Source organism: Cnephaeus nilssonii (assembly GCF_951640355.1).
Source record: "Cnephaeus nilssonii genome assembly, chromosome: 4".
NCBI lineage: Eukaryota > Metazoa > Chordata > Mammalia > Chiroptera > Vespertilionidae > Cnephaeus > Cnephaeus nilssonii.
In genome coordinates, this window is record NC_137075.1 from 88322050 (window position 1) to 88339732 (window position 17683).

The 17683-nt window shown below is 40.9% G+C and overlaps 1 protein-coding gene across 13 annotated transcripts in view; it reads left to right on the forward strand.

Annotated features, from left to right (window-relative positions):
• The window catches only part of TTLL5 (tubulin tyrosine ligase like 5), a 258885-nt gene that overhangs the window by 55491 nt on the left and 185711 nt on the right, over positions 1-17683 (forward strand). For all 13 annotated transcript variants that reach the window (XM_079769843.1, XM_079769844.1, XM_079769845.1 and 10 more), the window contains 3 exons: positions 13226-13307; positions 14852-14913; positions 16261-16355. In XM_079769843.1, coding sequence (XP_079625969.1) covers positions 13226-13307; positions 14852-14913; positions 16261-16355 — 239 coding nt within the window. The remainder of the gene's footprint in view (positions 1-13225; positions 13308-14851; positions 14914-16260; positions 16356-17683) is intronic.

Here is a 17683-nt window from a genome sequence, read left to right on the forward strand (position 1 = left end):
TTTCTTTCTATCTATCTATCTATCTATCTATCTATCTATTATTTATTTATTTATTTTTAAACATGTTTTTTTTTTTGTTTGTTTTGAGCAATAGAAACATCAGTGATGAGAGAGAATCATTGATCGGCTGCCTCCTGCATGCCCCCACTGGGGAAAGAGCCCGCAACCCAGGCATGTGCCCTGACTGATAATTGAACCATGAGCTCCTGGTTCATAGGTCAACGCTCAACCATCGAGCCAAGCCGGCTGGGCTAAGTGCAAATATATTCATGTCTTCTAAAACCCATAAATGGCTCCTTAGGTTTCAGTCATCAACACCAACTTGATATAACTTCAAGCTTCTAAGGATCTGACCCCAGCTGGCTTTTCTAGAATTCTGTTTCCCTTCTTATACCGTGTAATCTAACTATACCACTGAGCACTTCGTGCCTTGTGCCTCTCTGTAAGGCCTGTTCTTCAGCTCGGAAATTCTCCTGCCTGCCTTGCACATTCCTGTTTATGTTCTAAGACTCACCTCGACCTTGTCTCTTCTAGGAATCCCAGTCTAACAAAGTGCCCCCTGTGTCTCTTTCATGTTCTGTACGTGTTCCATTGTATTTCTTTCCTGTTGTACTGCAGTGTTTTGTTCACACATACACTTCCCCGGTAGTCTCTGAGCTTGCCTCTATGAATTCTTAGTAGTCACTGTCTCCCTACCCCTCTCACCCTCTTTCTGCCAAACCAAACCTCACCATCTCCCTGGACCTCCAGGTCCTTTCCTAACCCTTTGCCTTTGCACCTGCTTTATCCTGTGTCTGAAATACCTGACAGATTATGACATCTTTCAAGACGAAGTCAAGTATCACTTCTTTGCAGAAGTTTTTTCTAAGTCTTCAGTCAAAGTTAACCTCCCCACCCCCAGCATATAGTCTGCAGTGGTTCCTGCATGTTGCCTGGTACCCAGTCATGTGTCTGTCCCCCCCCACTGGACTGGAAGCTCTTTGAGGACAGCAACAGTGTCTCCCTCATTTCTGCCCCTCCAAGAAATATTCGTTGAGTGTCTGATTGGTACCTGTTCTCATTGCCTTTGGGTGGCCTGACAGTAGGCTTCATAATAAATCTGATTTGGTAAGGGCTTAGAGCTCTTAGAATTATTGTAAACTGTTTGAGGAGAGGGCGTAGGGACTGTAACTCCAACTTCAAAAACCTTACTAGATGAAAAAAATAAATAAATAAGGTTTCTTTTCCACATCTGCTTGGCTGTTATGTGAAGGTAAATTTCTTGGTGTAAAAAAAATCTTTGTTCTAGAATCATCACAAGCTTTTCTGAATGTTTCCTTTCCTATTTTGTTTTATTGCTTGATTGCCTTTTGGAAGCTTAAGACTTTCTTATACTTAATGGCAATCGAAGTTCTGATGTGAAGTAAGCAGCGACTTTCCCTGATTCGGTGAATACCCCCGAGGCCCGTGTCCTCACCCATGGTCTCCTTCCCCCTCCCTACTTGTGTTCAGTTTTAATAAACTGAGTGCATCTGGAGTTTTTTAAGTTGTTGACTGTGTTCTTGGCTTTTGTGGTTGTAATTCCACTTCCTGTCAGCCCTGGGATTCTGTGTGCTTCATTACCCTCCCCCCATCAGACATGATTTTGTAAACGTGTATTTGCGTGGATCTCTTTGCCTCCCACTGATTCCTAACCTTCCCTGGGCTTTAACTTACAAGGAATAAGCTGTTTTTTTTCTTTCCCTTTTTTTTTTTTCTCATTTGTTTTAGAGTAAACAGGAGTTGAGAGTTTCCCAGAAGAATTTGGCTTGAACAAAGCATTGGTGCTTTTAGAGGAAGCCAATAGTCCAGTGATGGGGTTCACTATATTTTTTTTGGTTGCTGTTTTTGCCTTTCCACATTATGAATCCTTGCCAGGAGCATTCCATTACTATCTCAGTGTTTCTGTCCTATCATTTCTCTCTCACCCTACCATCTGATGCCCAGCAGTGCTTCCAGGTACCTTGCGTATTCCCATTCATTTGTTTATGTAGGCATTGAACTTTTTTTCCCTTTTACTTTATGCTGTGTGCAGGGCACAGATAAGAGTCTGTTCCTTTCAAACCAAATTGTACATGGCATGTAACATTCTATATAATAAAGAGGTAATATGCAAATTAACCCTCATGCCATCACAAGATGCCTGCGCCCACAGCGGAGGCAGGGTTCCTGTAACACAAGATGACTACACCCACAGCAGAGGCGGGGTTCCTGTAATGAGTGTTCATCAGGGACCTGAGGCTGTGTGGCGCCGGGCCGGGGTGGGGAACCTGAGGCTGCGTCCCCAGCCCAGCGGGGCTTTATGGGGGACCTCAGGCCATGCCCCCTGCCCCGGCCCAGGCTAGGGGACCTCAGGCCGCACCCCTCGCCCGGCAGGGTTTGACCAGGGACCTTAGGCTGTGCCCCCTGCCCAGCGGGGCTTGATGGGGGACCTGAGGCTGCGCCCCTCACCTGGCGCCTGGCCAGGAGACCTGAGGCTGCGCCCCCTGCCCGGCACCCGACCAGGGGACCTGAGGCTGCACCCCCCTGCCTGGTGGGTCTTGACGGGGGTGGGGCCAGCCGGGTCTGGATCTCACCCAATGGGGGTGGGGCCGGCTGGGTCTGGGTCTTGTGCAATTTCGAGGCACACATGGGTGGGCAGGAACTTGACTCTGTGTCCCGTGGCGCGCCCCAGACTCTGACAGGAGGAAGGTTTTCTTATACATTTTACTAATTTTCTTTCATCTTTGACACTTCTATTATAGAGAAAGAGCAAATAGCAATATTAAAATATTTCCTCTAATTAATTCCCTTTTGATGTGCATGAATTTCGTGCACTGGGCCACTAGTACATATATATATATATATATATATATATATATATATATATATATATATATATATATATTAGAGGCTTAGTGCATGAATTCGTGCACCAGTGGGGTCCCTCGGCCTGGCATGCAGGATTGGGCTGAAACCGGCTCTCCGACATCCCCCAAGGGGTCCTGGATTGCGAGAGGGCACAGGCCAGGTCGAGGGACCCCACTGGTGCACGATTGGGGCCAGGGAGGGATGCGGGAGAGACCATGGGAGAGACCATAGGAGGGCTCCAGGGTGTGTCCGGCCCATCTCGCTCAGCCCAATTGGCTGGACCCCAGCAGCAAGCTCACCTACCGGTTGGAGCGTCTTCCCCCTGCTGGTCAGTGCACGTCATAGTGACTGGTTGACCGGTTGAATGTCTGCCCCCTGGTAGTCAGTGTATGTCATAGCAAGTGGTTGAGCGGCCTTAGCATATCATTAGCATATTACGCTTTGATTGGTTGAACAGCTGACCGGACAACCGGACACAACATATTAGGCTTTTATTATATAGGATATATAGTATATCTGCATTGTATTATTAGTATTTAAATGTAGACTTAGGAACCCTCACAAACCACCCAGAACTTAGCCATTTAATGTTTTTTCATAGATGTGTACATCTGGAAAGGACCTCAGAGAACAATTAGAAAAGAAATTGAGATCCTGAGAAATTAAGACTCTTACTTCAGGTTCCAGAGCTAGTGAGTGAGAGAACTCAGATGGGAGAGACTCAGCTTGGAGAAAAGGGGTCAGAAGATGGGTTTTTGCAATTAAGTCATCTTGATCATAGGACTCTTGGTTTATAGAACTTTGTTGTTGGTTGTTAATGCTCACACGAGGTTATTTTTCCATTGATTTTTAAAGAGAGTAGAAGGGAGGAGAAGAGACAGAGAGAGAGAAACATCAATGTGAGAGACACATCAATTGATTGCTCCCCGCAGGCACCCCAACCAGGGCCAGGGATCGAGCCTGCAACCGAGATATGTGCCCTTGACCAGAATTGAACCCGTGACCCTTCAGTCTGCGGGCCAATGCTCTATCCACTGAGCCATATGGGCTAGGGTGGTTTATAGAACTCTCCCAGTAAAACACATTTTTGACAGTCTAATTTTCACTGCCTTCACGATTGTGAAAATGTGGTACCATGTGAAATATATGCTTAAACAGCAACCCTTTAAATATGCTTAGGAAATTGGCACCGTGAGATAACTGGCTATGAGAACAGCTTTTTTGACCAGTTGGAGAAAAGCAGCCAAAGACAACAGGATGTTAGCTGCTCTTTAAAGATGCTGCTGCTGACACTGACTTTATCTATGTGTGTGAAGATGGCCGAAGTGACAGGCTATGACCCTGTTCCTCTCGAGCCTGGGATCATATGAACCCGCTGTCATGCCACTTCTAAAATTGATGAGACTGGCTTTGTCTAGGTCAGAGACCAGTGGTATCTTTGCTCTGGACAAACCAGGCTCAGGAAACCTCTCTTTGTTGGATGAATGCTGGTTTGACCTTTCATTGCTATTGTTCTAGACCAGTGGTCGGCAAACTCATTAGTCAACAGAGCCAAATATCAACAGTACAACGATTAAAATTTCTTTTGAGAGCCAAATTTTTTAAACTTAAACTTTTTCTAATGCCACTTCTTCAAAATAGACTCGCCCAGGCCGTGGTATTTTGTGGAAGAGCCACACTCAAGGGGCCAAAGAGCCGCGTGTGGCTCACGAGCCACAGTTTGCCGACCACGGTTCTAGACCATTTCACAGAGTTAGCTGACATTCTTAATGGGAGAATGCCCATAAATATTTGTTAAAGGAATGAAAGCAGGCAATATACATCCTCCAACAATGTAAACTACTTGACCACCACCAACAAAAAAATAATGGAAGTCATTAAACAGTTCACTTGTTGAGACAGTCTTCTTGTCGGTTCATCCCATGCTCTATTTAGATGGGAAGAGAAGTGTACTGTAGAGGGGACTTAGTGGAAAGTACCTACTATTTGTAAGTACTCTTCATTGGTTATATTCTTTAGTCCTTGTGACAGTTTGTATTTATTACTCATGTTAATATACAAGGGAAGAAGATTCAGAGAGGTTAAATAATCTGTCCTAGGGCCTAAATGGCAAAGCCAAATTTGAGAGGCAGGTCTCTGGCTCTTTCTCCACCCACATGAAGACAAGTTCTGATGTGTCCGGCCACTTTTGGCATGCCCCATATTCTGGATTCTCCTGCTGTCCTGTAACTAAATCTCAGGAGAAACCATAGCATCCTTTCTATTAGATTAGGCCTGAGAAAGGACACTTTTTCTGCTCTAACCAACAGTACCAAGTCCTAGCTACTCCTTCCAAATCTACCTTTACATATGGTAGCCAGATACCATATGGATTTATTGGACTAGTTAACAAATTGGCTCTGGGCTTTTTCTTTTATTTGGTTCATTTTCCTGTGGACCTTGACCTGCTTTTTTCCAAATTCTCCTTCTGGATCCCAGATAAAGACTTCCTCCTTAGGTTTTCAAATCAAATCCAAAGCCAAGGTGAAAAGAATTTCCTTTCTACAATAGCATGTGACTGACAGCGAGTCCTGGACAGTGTTAGCACTCTCCACTGCCTCAGGGATTATAGCTTCAGCTGGGACTTTATTTCTGGGGAGGGTTAGTAGACTGATTCCAAAATTAGTGGTGTGACATGTTTAGTAATCTTTTAGGCTTTGAATGCCTTATTATTTTCTCTATCAAATATTTTTTTCCCTTCCCTCCCTAGGCCATCTTTTATCAAGTTTTTCCTTAATATGTCAAAATCCTAATAAGAATTTCTCTTATTTTCTATATGGATGATGGTTTTATTATGAATATTTCGTCTTGTGATTAGGGTTATTTGGGGGGAGTACCTGCAAATCCTTTTGTCTTTTTCAAAAATTGTACAGTTTTTCACTTAAAACTTCTTTTTCTATTTTCTTTTCTCCTCCCCCCGCCCACCTCCCTCCATCATAGTATTTCTTGATTGCTTTCTATGTTCTTTTTATGATGTAGGCTGCTGGATACATAAAGATGAATAAGACATGGGCCCTGCCCTTGAGTGGTGGGGAGGAGCAGGCATGAAATAATAAATGACAGTACAAGTAGTGGGGTGACTCAGGTGCTCTTGGGATACACAAGAGTTACCAGCTGTGCCTAGAGGAGCCAGGGAAAGTCATTCCTTGCAGAGGGAATATGACATGAAAAACAGTGTCATGAAACGATGTGGCATTTTTGAAGTAAGTTCATTGTGACTAGATGTGGCCTGCCTAGGATTGGGTGGCCGAAGATAAGGTTATGGAAATAGGTTGGGTCTTAGTTGTAAAGGCCTGACACGCTTAAGTTCATTTGGTAGACAGCAGCCAGCCACTGGAGGTTTGTGAGCAGGAGAGCAATAGGATCATTATTATTTTCTTTAACTTTAATCATGATTTGACCCAAAGCTTGGTATGATATAATTACAACACAGGGAAAACTATTCAACATTACTGGAAATGACTAGTTTAAAATCTTTCGGGAACCAACCTGACGTCAGGGTCTGTTGCTGACAATCACTGCCTGTCTTTATCTATTAGATTTATGTCTTAGAAAGGTAATTCTGATACCATGTAGAGAATGGACTACAGTGGGGAGAGACTTGTGCTAGGGAAATCATTTCATAGGTAGAGGTACACAGTGGTAATATATACTTACCATGTGACCCAAGAAACATGAAACCATATGTTTACATAAATACCTGTACATGAATGTTTATGGTAGCTTTATTCATAATCACCAAAGATTAGAAGCAACACAAATGTCCATCGTCTGTTGAAAGGATAAATAAATTGTGGTATGTCCATAAAATGGAATACTACTCAGTAATAAAAGGAATGAACTATATGACTGATACATATAATAACATAGATAGCTCTCAAAAGCACATGTGAAGTGAAAGAAAATAATTCTCAAAAGGCTAAATACAGTATGATTCCATTTATTTGACTTTGTGGGAAAAGGCAGAAATCAGATAAGTGGTTGCTGGTGGATAGGGAATGAGGATTGACTGCAAAGGGGCAGAAGGTCACACTGGTGATAGAAATATTCTATATCTTGATTGTGGTGCAGCTAAACAACTGTATACATTTGTCAAAACTCATCAAACTGTACATTTTAAGTGTGAATTTTACTCTATGTAAACATGCCTCAGTAAGCCTATCTTAAAATAAGAAACAATGATAGATGGATGAACCTCACAAACATGCTAATTGAAAGAAGCCAGACTCAAAAGAGTATATGCTGCATGCTTCCATTTATATGAAATTTTAGAAAAAGCAAAACTAATCTATAGTGGAAGAAATAAGAATAGTGATTAGGGGCCCTGGCTGGTGTGGCTCAGATGGTTGGAGCATTGTCCCATATACCGAAAGGTTCTGGGTTTGATTCCCAGTCAGGGCACATACCTGGTTTGCAGGTTTGGTCCCCAGTTGGGGTGCATCTGAGAAGCAACCGATCCATGTTTTTCTCTCACATCAGTGTGTTTTTTTCTCTCTCCCTCTCTCCCTCTCCTTTCCTATCTCTAAAACTAGTAAACATATCCTTGGGTGAGGATTTAAAAAATAAAAAGAGTAGTGATTGGGGTGTGTCAGAGGGAGCAGGGTGTTTATTAGGAAGGAACATGGGAGACCTTTCTGGGGTAATGGAAATGTTCTGTGTGGATGGATATGAGTGTATCGAATCATCAAGACTTATATCAAATTGTATACTTAAGATCTGTCCATTTCATTTTATGTAAATTATACCTTAAAAGAAAACATAGAAAGCTGGATTAAAGAGAAATAAAGACAGAGATCTGGTAATATGTTGGATTTGGAGACTGATAGGTGGGGTTACCATTTTTCAAGATGAAGAATAATAGGAAGCCAAACAGGTTTTGGGGAAAGGTAACGAATTATGTTTTGCTGAGTGTTGAGTATCCATGGGATGTCCTAATGAAGTTGTCTAGAAGGCAGTTGGAATTATGGATTTGGTGTCCTGGAGACACTTGACTAAAGATGTAGATTTGAATGTCATCATAATGTTAATTGCAGCCATGAGAATACATGTGATCACCCAAGAAGAGAAGTAGAATTGAGAAGGAAAGAGTCCCGAGGAAACCACCCTGAGAAAACCCACCAGTGATTAGCTGGGCAGAAGAGAAGGAATGAAAGAAGGAGAGGAAGGAGGAGGAGAATCAGCAGAGAGCAGTGTCCTGGAACCAAGGGAGAAGAAAGTTCCAATAAGTAAGGGATGGTCAACAGCTTCAGATGCTTGGGCTTAGCAGTAAGGCGGTCTTTGGTGATCATAGTGAGAACAGGAGCAGAGCACATTCTTATGGGTTGGGGAGTGAATAGTCATTAAGAAAATTAAGGCAGCTGCATTGCAGAAATAGGGAGGTAAGGATGCTAATGTAAAGTTAAGAAGTGGAGCCAGGCTTTTCTTACCATTCACTAGTATAATTTTCAAGTTTGTTTTGATTTGGCTGGAGGCTAAGGAAATATTTCTCACCAAGGAAAAAGTTCCTGAGGAAATGTTGATTAAGGTGGTAGCAACAATCTTTCGAAACTACTTGCTCTCCTGTCATGATGAAGGCAACACAGAGGAACAGAGAAAGTAGCTCAGAACTGGGAAAGCCCAGCTTGCCTGCACCCCTCAATGACAGGAAGGAACACTGGGAGATGTCATCCTGGAATCTGAAGTTTTGAAATTCTAGACACTGCAGCTAAAACACACAACATGAAAAGGTGAGGAAGTTTAATATTCTCAGTACAACCTTGCTTCTTACCTTTTAAAACCTTTAATGTCCACAGAAAAGACCAATCATAAGTTAAAAAGTTTATCAAGACTCTAGTAGGCTGTAAATGACTCAAATTATTATTTTTAAGCTGAGCCAAATATTTTAAGAAATAAGCCTGATACAAATGCTATCTTTTCATCCTATTTCTTTCCCCCAATTCCAGCTTCTTATGTGAGCTGGACTTTGCACCATGTTGTAATGCTATCAGGGACTTATCCCACTCTTTTTTTTAAAAAATATGTTTTTATTGATTTCAGAGAGAGAGGAAGAGAAAGGGATAGAGAGATATGAACATCAGTCGGCTGCCTCCTGCTGCCCCTGCTGGGGATCAAGCCTCCAGCCCTGGGGAATGTGCCCTGATGGGGAATCGAACCAAGACCACCTGGTTCATAGGTCAATGCTTAACCACTGAGCCACACCGATTGGCTAACTTATCCCACTCTTAAATGATAGTAGATCCAACCTGGTGCATGAACAAGATGTAGTTAGATTCAAAGCTGATTATGAGGTTGTTATGAGATTGATGGGTTTTATTCACCCAAGTAAAAATTAAGTTGTCACTGTAAAGGATGTTTTCTTTCTTTGGGTTATATTTTTTTCCTTCCAGAATGTTGGTTCTCAGCCTTTCAACTGAGATTCTTGGAATTTGCCTCTTAATTTGGAATATAGTTAAGTGAATGTGTTGGCTATTTAATGTGAGGTGTTGAAATAGTGGGTCTCATTGTTTGTTATTCTGATTTCAGTTTGTCTTCATTTGTGATTGATTCTGCAAATCTGATCAATATGTGGATCAATCATTATTCTCACCCTGTTTCTTATACTGTTATTATTGATAATATTACTACTTTATGAAACAGTTGAATCCTATGCTTCAGCTTCTAAAATCTGAAGAGAATGTTATTTTTCTTGAATCAGACTCACATTCTAGTCTCTCTTGCTTTTATGATACTAATTTGTACTTATAGATTTTGTTTTTTGTTTTGTTTTTAATTTCTTTATTGATTAAGGTATTTTGCAGTTAGGTTTTTCCTTTTATTGTTTATTTATTATTTTTAAAAATTCTTTATTGTTTAAAGTATTACATACATCTCCTTTCCCCCCCCGCCCGTTGACCTCTCCCCAGCCGTCCCTACCCCACAGCACATACCGTCCTACCCTCCCCCCAACCCCCCCGCCATCTGTGTCCATTGGTTATGCTCATATGTATGCATACAAGTCCTTTGGTTGATCTCCTACCCCCTCACCTCCCCGCCTTCCCTCATAGGTTGGACAGTCTGTTCCATGCTTCAGTGATTCTGGTTCTATTTTTGCTCATCAGTTTATGTTGTTCATTATATTCCACATATGAGTGAGATCATGTGATATTTATCTTTCTCTGACTTACTTATTTCACTTAGCATAAAGCTCTCCAGGTCCATCCATACTGTTGCAAATGGTAAGAATTCCTTCTTTTTTTACAGCAGCGTAGTATTCCATTGTGTAGATGTACCACAGTTTTCTAATCCACTCATCTGCTGATGGGCACTTAGGCTATTTCCAAATCTTAGCTATTGTAAATTGTGCTGCTATGAACATAGGGGTGCATATATCCTTTCTGATTGGTGTTTCTAGTTTCTTGGGATATATTCCTAGAAGTGGGATTACTGAGTCAAATGGAAGTTCCATTTTTAGTTTTTTGAGGAAACGCCATACTGTTTTCCACAGTGGCTGCACCAGTCTACATTCCCACCAACAGTGTATGAGGGTTCCTTTTTTTCCGCATCCTCTCCAGAATTTGTTGTTTATTGATTTGTTGATGATAACCATTCTGACAGGTGTGGAATCATATGTCTCTTGGCTTTCTGTATGTCCTCTTTTGAAAAGTGGGGGTCCTTTGCCCATTTTTTGATTCGATTGTTTATCTTCATTTTGTTAAGTTGTATGAGTTACCTATAAATTTTGGAGATTAAACCCTTATCAGAGATAGCATTGGCAAATATGTTCTCCCATGCAGTGGGCTTTCTTGATGTTTTGTTGATGGTTTCTTTTGCTGTGCAGAAGCTTTTTATTTTGATGTAATCAGTTTCATTTGTTTATTTTATCCTTAGTTTCCATTGCCCTAGGAGCTGTATCAGTAAAGCTATTGCTACGACAAATGTCTGCTATTTTGCTGCCCATGGCTTCTTCTAAGATTTTTATGGTTTCCCGTCTTACATTTAAGTCCTTTATCCATTTTGAGTTTATTTTCGTGAATGGTATAAGTTGGTGTTCTAATTTTTTGCATGTATCTGTCCAATTTTCCCAACACCATTTATTGAAGAGACTGTCTTGACTCCATTGTATGCTCTTGCCTCCTTTGTCAAATATTAATTGAGCATAATGGCTTGAGTCTATTTCTGGGTTCTCTGTTTTGTTCCATTGGTCTATATGTCTGTTCTTGTGCCAGTACCAGGCAGTTTTGAGAACCGTGGCTTTATAATATAGCTTGATATCTGATATTGTGATCCCTCCAACTTTGTCCTTCTTTCTCTAGATTGCTGTGGCTATTCAGGGCCTTTTTTTTATTCCAGATAAATTTTTAGTGAGTTTGTTTTACGTCTTTGAAGTATGCCATTGATATTTTAATGGGGATTGCATTGGATCTACAGATTGCTTTGGGTAGTATGGACATTTTAATGATGTTGATTCTGCCAATCCATGAACATGGTATATTCTTCCATTTGTTTATGTCTTCCTCTATCTCTTTTTTCAGCGTACTGTAATTTTCTGAGTATAGGTCCTTTACCTCCTTGGTTAAATTTATTCCTAGGTATCTTAATTTTTTTGTTGTAATGGTAAATTGTTTTTCCTTTTAAATATCATATTTAGTGCTATACCACAAAAGATTTTTCTCACATTAAAAGGGGAATATTCTGCAGATGACTGAAAGTTAGAAGAATATTCAGAAGAATGTACTGGCCCTTTAGCTTTGAAGCTATAATATATTACCAAAAGAAGATAGGTGAAGGACCCTCTGTTTCTTTACATTTTAAAGTATAGATAAAATGATTTTTGTGTAGTTACATGAAGGTGAAACCCAACTCACACGCTCTTAGAGTTTGTGATTACTTTTGCAATTTAAATGGAATCCTAAATAAGTACTAGGGAAGCCAACTCACTCATGGAAAATTTTCCCAAGAGAAAATCTGAATATGAATGTCTACCTGAATGCATATTTAATAGGATTTAGGTTTACTGAGCATACAGATATTGACAAATGGTGAGAGCATAATCCAAAGGATGCTAAAGAAATACCAGAAAGAGAAATAGTTTCCCCAAGTTTCACAGTGAGTCAATGGTAGAGTCGTGAGGAGGATCCAGGTGTCTGGATTCCCATTCTAGGATTCTTGGTATCACGTCAGATTTCCTATGTTCTAGAAGAGAGTCACTGGCACCATCTTTTTTAGAAGCCTATGTTTATTTCTCTGTGTTTTTTAGTTGCTTGAGAGATGGGAAAATCCTTCTTGTAATAAAGAAGTTTGTTTCAAAATGAGTATCTGGAAAATATAGATAGTGTTTTGTGAGTATGAGCTGTGGTCTGTGACCTCTGGTTGAACTGTACAGAAGCTAGTGTTTTCTCCTGGACAGAAGGTATAAACCATTTATTTGAGGAATAGAGTATTTGGGAATGAGTGGGACTTTTGAAAATCTGAAATATTCTATGTATGTATACCAAGGAGGACTGTGGAGAGAGTCTCAGTAATAATGAGAATAAAGGTTGTCAACTGAGGTTACAAAGTTAGCCTCATCCCTGCATTCTGGGAGAAAAGGCTGCTCATGGTTCTTGCTCCGCTCTTTGCAACAATTGGGGAGTTAGGGAAGAGAATCGGTAAAGAATCCAGAGCCATGGAAATTGGTTCCCGCCCCCTCAAGGAGGTGCAGGAGGGTTGTCACCGTCCTGCTTTGTGGCCACCGGCTCTGTCCTTTCTCTTCTGTCCTCCAGTCTTTCTGTGTTATCTTCTATCTTCAAAAGGAAATTGAAACCATAGGGAAGGGGAGAGAATAAAAACATTGTACATTTAGATGTCTTCTTGACTAGGTTGCAAAAGCAAGATCTTGGTTTAAGAAAATGTGATGGAAGGATCCTGGAGAGAGGCCTTCCATAGACTTTTCTGTTTTCAGAGTGTGACGGGGAAGTGGTGGCCGACAACCCAGAACAAGCCCAAAGCAGCATTGATATTGGATGCACTTGTGGCATTCCTCTTTCCAACTTTTTTTTTCTTCTTTTTTTTTAGCCCATGGCACAGCAGAGTCATGCTGTTAACCTCTAGAGTCAGGATGTCAATAGAGTAGATGGTAAAACAGTGGGGTTTTTCTTTTATAGCATTGTTTTCTTATGATCTCTAGAGCTTGATGAATTTCTCTTGAACTTGAAAGATTCGCTGCTGCTGCTTCCTCTTGCTACCGATACTCAACAAGTTTTTAGGCCTCTGATGGGAGTTGATTGGCTTGAATCTTCCAGATCTTTGTTTGCTTGTGACATGGGAACTGATCTTGTGTATTGTGTTGTTGTATTTCTAGAACTCTATGGCTTTGACGTGCTCATAGATTCTACTCTGAAGCCATGGTTGTTGGAAGTGAATCTCTCTCCTTCTTTGGCTTGGTAAGTAGTCTGTTCTACCCACTAGCAAAGGAGAACCCTCCAGTGAATAGCACTTAAACACAGTTTGTTTATTTTTCATTTTTTGTCACTTCTCTTGGTACTAGAAGATTTCTTTCCCCACTTACTAGATAGAGATGTCTAGAATTTCTAAATTTGGAAGATTTGTGGTATGTTGTCAAAGTCCATTTGGCAGCCATGGAGCCCTATCCTATTAGTCAATTTGTGCTCTATGTTTACTATCTTACTGGGCTTTTAAGGGATGCTTCTTGCATTCATTTTTACATTTTTATCCCCAATTCTCTCTCTTTTGTTAACTTTATAGGTATTCTGCTAAGGCTAAAGAAATACATGTGGTATTGTATTTCCTTTATTATGAAAGGCTCATACAGACTCAAATTCACATAAACTATAAAGATATAGAGCTGGGCCTGGTGAAGGGTAGATAACAGCTGGTCCTTTTGTCCTGATATTCACCCAAGATTAAAGTTTAAACATTTCCAATAATTTTTAACCTGTCTATTATTCATAAGAAGGAAAGAAACATTTTTTAATACTGGAGAAGATTCTGCTTATATCTGCAGCAACAGCCAGAGTTTCTGTTCGCTATATGCTTCTCTAAACAACTAAGGAACCCTGGAGATTTATTTCAGAGACCACCCAGCTCCTGCATTTTTAAGGATGAGCAATGTTGGCAACATGCCAGGGAATCAAATGAAGACAGATAGACTACTTTGTGGAGTGGGAGTTTGGCTTAATCCCAGTAGTAAGGTGTGGAGCTAGATACTGCAGATGCTTCAGATGTGGTGCTACACTTCTGTCCAGTCAGCTTTTATCAGATCGCCCAGCACATAGAGTGTTAGAGGGACATCATACGTGTTAGAGGCCCCCAGAATGAGTGATCTGGCTCATGAAGAAACACCTCAGCAGCACAGCCATCATGGCAGGCACCGTCACCCGGAGGCCTCCAGCTTTCAGTCTGTGCTGTTTGTTTCCACGTGGGCTCCTGCTGCATCATTTGGTCATATTTTGGTATAATTTGTATTTATTTTGCCCACATTTGCAAGCCTGTAAGCTTAAGATTGACTTAGAACAGAAAATGAAGCATTAAAAAAAGTCCAGAGAGAACCAAAGTTTCTTCTCTTGCATGCAAATGTGATTTGACTATTGCATCAGTAAAAAAATAATTTCAGTGATGGGCACCTCATAAAAAAGTCTGAACCTCTAAAGTCCACAGTGATAATGAAGCAGTATTCTTGACTTGTGCAAAATTTGAATTGCACAAGACCTTCTGGACTGAAAAGATTGCATGTCAGGGAATCAACGCCTTGGTGCTGGGCCTGCCTGTCGGAGGATGAGTTTAAAATCAAGTTTTTATTTCTAGTACTTTTGCCAGATTTCTTTTTCTTTTTCCACAGATTGGATGTGCTTTATGTGTTGCTGCTCATCAACATTTGGAAGCTTTGCTATGTTGGGGCCCGTTAGGGGCAGCTATTATGTTAACCTATAAAATTATCAATTGCTCTTTTCTTTCTCTTTTCTGTTAGTGATGCCCCTCTGGACCTAAAGATTAAAGCCAGTATGATTTCAGATATGTTCACTGTTGTAGGTGAGTAGTGGTGTTTTCTGAAATCGCACATAAAAGTTATCCAGAGCGTCCATGTTTTCAGGCTCCATAGGTGTTGCCAATTGGCAGTTCCTAAGCCATGCTGGATGTCTTGTACCAAAAAATTATATTTTCAGGGAAGTGTTTATGTGTTCTACTCCCCCTGGCTCCATCCTGTCCTGAGGTTGAACCACAACTAGGGCTTAGACTTAATTCCTGGGCACAGGAATTATGAGCTGAGGAAGAGAATTAAGCAAAGGTCTGGAGAAAGAATATTTTTCTCTGAGCTGGGACAGTGAGACCCACTGAAGAAGCTTTGGTTCAAAGGAGACTGGCTGTATTTCTGCTGGACAGTCCCTGCTGGTGTCAACATGAGCTGCGGCAGTTATAACTGAAGAACTAGTAGTTATAACAGAAGCAGTTCGCGGCAAAAATCCCTTTTTGAGTAGATAAACCAAAACTTAGAAATGGAGATGGGCAGTCAGTTGGATATGTTGTTGGTTTGTTGTTGTTGTTTTTAAGTAATCTAAAAAGACAAAATAAAATATATTTGAAATGAACTAGCACTTGGTGTACCAGCAAAAGCTATAAAACTTAGGTACTCTGTTCTCCTTGGATAGGAATCTGCTTCCTTTTAGGATACAAGTGAAATTAGTCCAAGCCTAATCTCTTAAGCCATGGAAAGGCTACCAAGCTCTTTTTTGTTGTTTTTTTAAAATGAATTTATTGGGATGATATAGGTTAATAAAATCATGTAGGTGTCGGTGTACAAGTCTATAATACATCATCTGTATATTGAATTGTGTGTTCACAACCCCAAGTCAAGTCTCCTTCCATCACCATTTATCCCCCTGCAAAGCTCATTTTGAAAGTTGCCAGTAGAACACCTTCAGCAGTTCCAGAAGTGGATCCTGCAACTGGACAAGACTCCTCACTTGCTTCCGGATTCTCCCGGTAAAAACATTACTTTCCAGACACCATCCAGGAAGTCACTTTAAAATAATGTGTATTAACAACTGTGTGTTTTTTAATGGTGGTTTGCACCTTCATGCTGAAGCTCATCAAAACTGCACACCTCTTTTCCATCAGAGTCACATTTCAGCTCCCCAATGAGGAAGGTTGATGTAGCTGTGTATTTTCCTTTCTTGTTCTCTCCAGCTATGGTGGCTCAGAGTTCAAGCAGAATGTATATGTGGGAGAGTCATGTCTAATCCTCTTGAGAACGGATCTCTGTAATATTCTCATATTTTTTATGATGCACTGAGTTAGTGCATCATAAAAAAAGGTGCAGCTCAACCTGCTGATTTCTTAGAAAATGGCAGGTTTTAATGTTTCCCATTCTCCATTCAGGATTTGTGTGCCAAGATCCTGCCCAGCGGGCATCAACCCGACCAATTTATCCCACCTTTGAGTCTTCCAGGCGAAACCCTTTCCAAAAACCTCAGGTAAGCAAATTCAGTACCACGGAGCCCTAAGAAGGCTTCCTAGGTATTGGCAGGCAATGTAAATGAGTGAGCCGAGGCTCCATGGATATGCGGTCACTCAGCAGAATTCGGGGATCATGCTAGACAGGAGACGGTGACATTCATCTGTGGCTACTAGCTTATGCTTTCAAACAAGCTTACTGTCTGCTTTTTGTCTTTTCTTTTGGCTTCTTTTCCCATTATCTTTCCCTCCTTTTAAAAATTGCTCTCTTTTCCCCCCCTCAAATTGATATGCTCACAAATAAGGCACAGAGAGGGAGCCTACAAATTCCTGGTCATTACTGTGTCACATTTTTTCTGATCTTCAGACTAGCTTCATAAAGATGCTTAATTGAAATATCATCATCCTACAAGTGATTCTCTTCAGAAGGATCCTCAGTGGTGGTGAGGTGTTGGAGATAAAATGCCTGTGGAAACCTGTGCATGCCTGAAACATCATTTGATCAAGCATTGCTCCAGTCCTGGTGTTTTTATTCCAGTTAACCAATCAGCTAATCGTTCTATCTATCCATGCCATCATCTATTCTAAGCAGTTCCTGCCTGTCTAGACCTGGCTAGTTTCCACTTATTTTTTGTTTATTTGTTTTTTGTCTTTAACATTTCTTACCTAAAAGGTCCACATTCTTCCTCTCTTCTCATCTGGATTACCTCGCCTGCTCATTTCATATTATTTACTTATTGTCTGTTGCATTGTTTTGCATTCATTGGTTTGTTGCTTTTGAATTGTCCTGTACTCATCTGCTGGATTGTAAGCTCTCTGAAGGCAGAAATAGCTTCTTCTCCCCCTTCTTCTCCTTTCTCTTCCCCCCACCTCCACTGTACCTTCTATTAATCCTTTTCTCCTCCATTCTCCTCCCACTCCTCTTCCTCCTCTTCCACTTGCTTGCTAGTCTTACTTAGAGTAATGCTGTTTCTCTTTGCTGCACTCATACAGATAACTTTTCATTCGAACAGGGTTTGCAAACTCAAATGCCTACAGGGTCTAAGGCAGACAGTGGAAATGAGGAAATAGGGCCAGGTATGATAGAAGTAAGAGTGATGTGACTGCAGGAGACTGGAGAGTGCATGCCTCCTATAAAAAGAAACACCTATTTTACTGTGTGCTCTAGCTAATCGTTGCCATCTATGTGTGTGGGCCAAATGTTGTCAGATTTTCCTACTGTCAAAAGGAATCAGAAATCTTATTTTAGAATATTGGCAACTAGTTAAATTAAAAAAAAGTACTTTATAGACCAAATGTAACATGCCTTTGCACTGGATTCAGTCTGGGCTGCCTACCTGAGACCTCC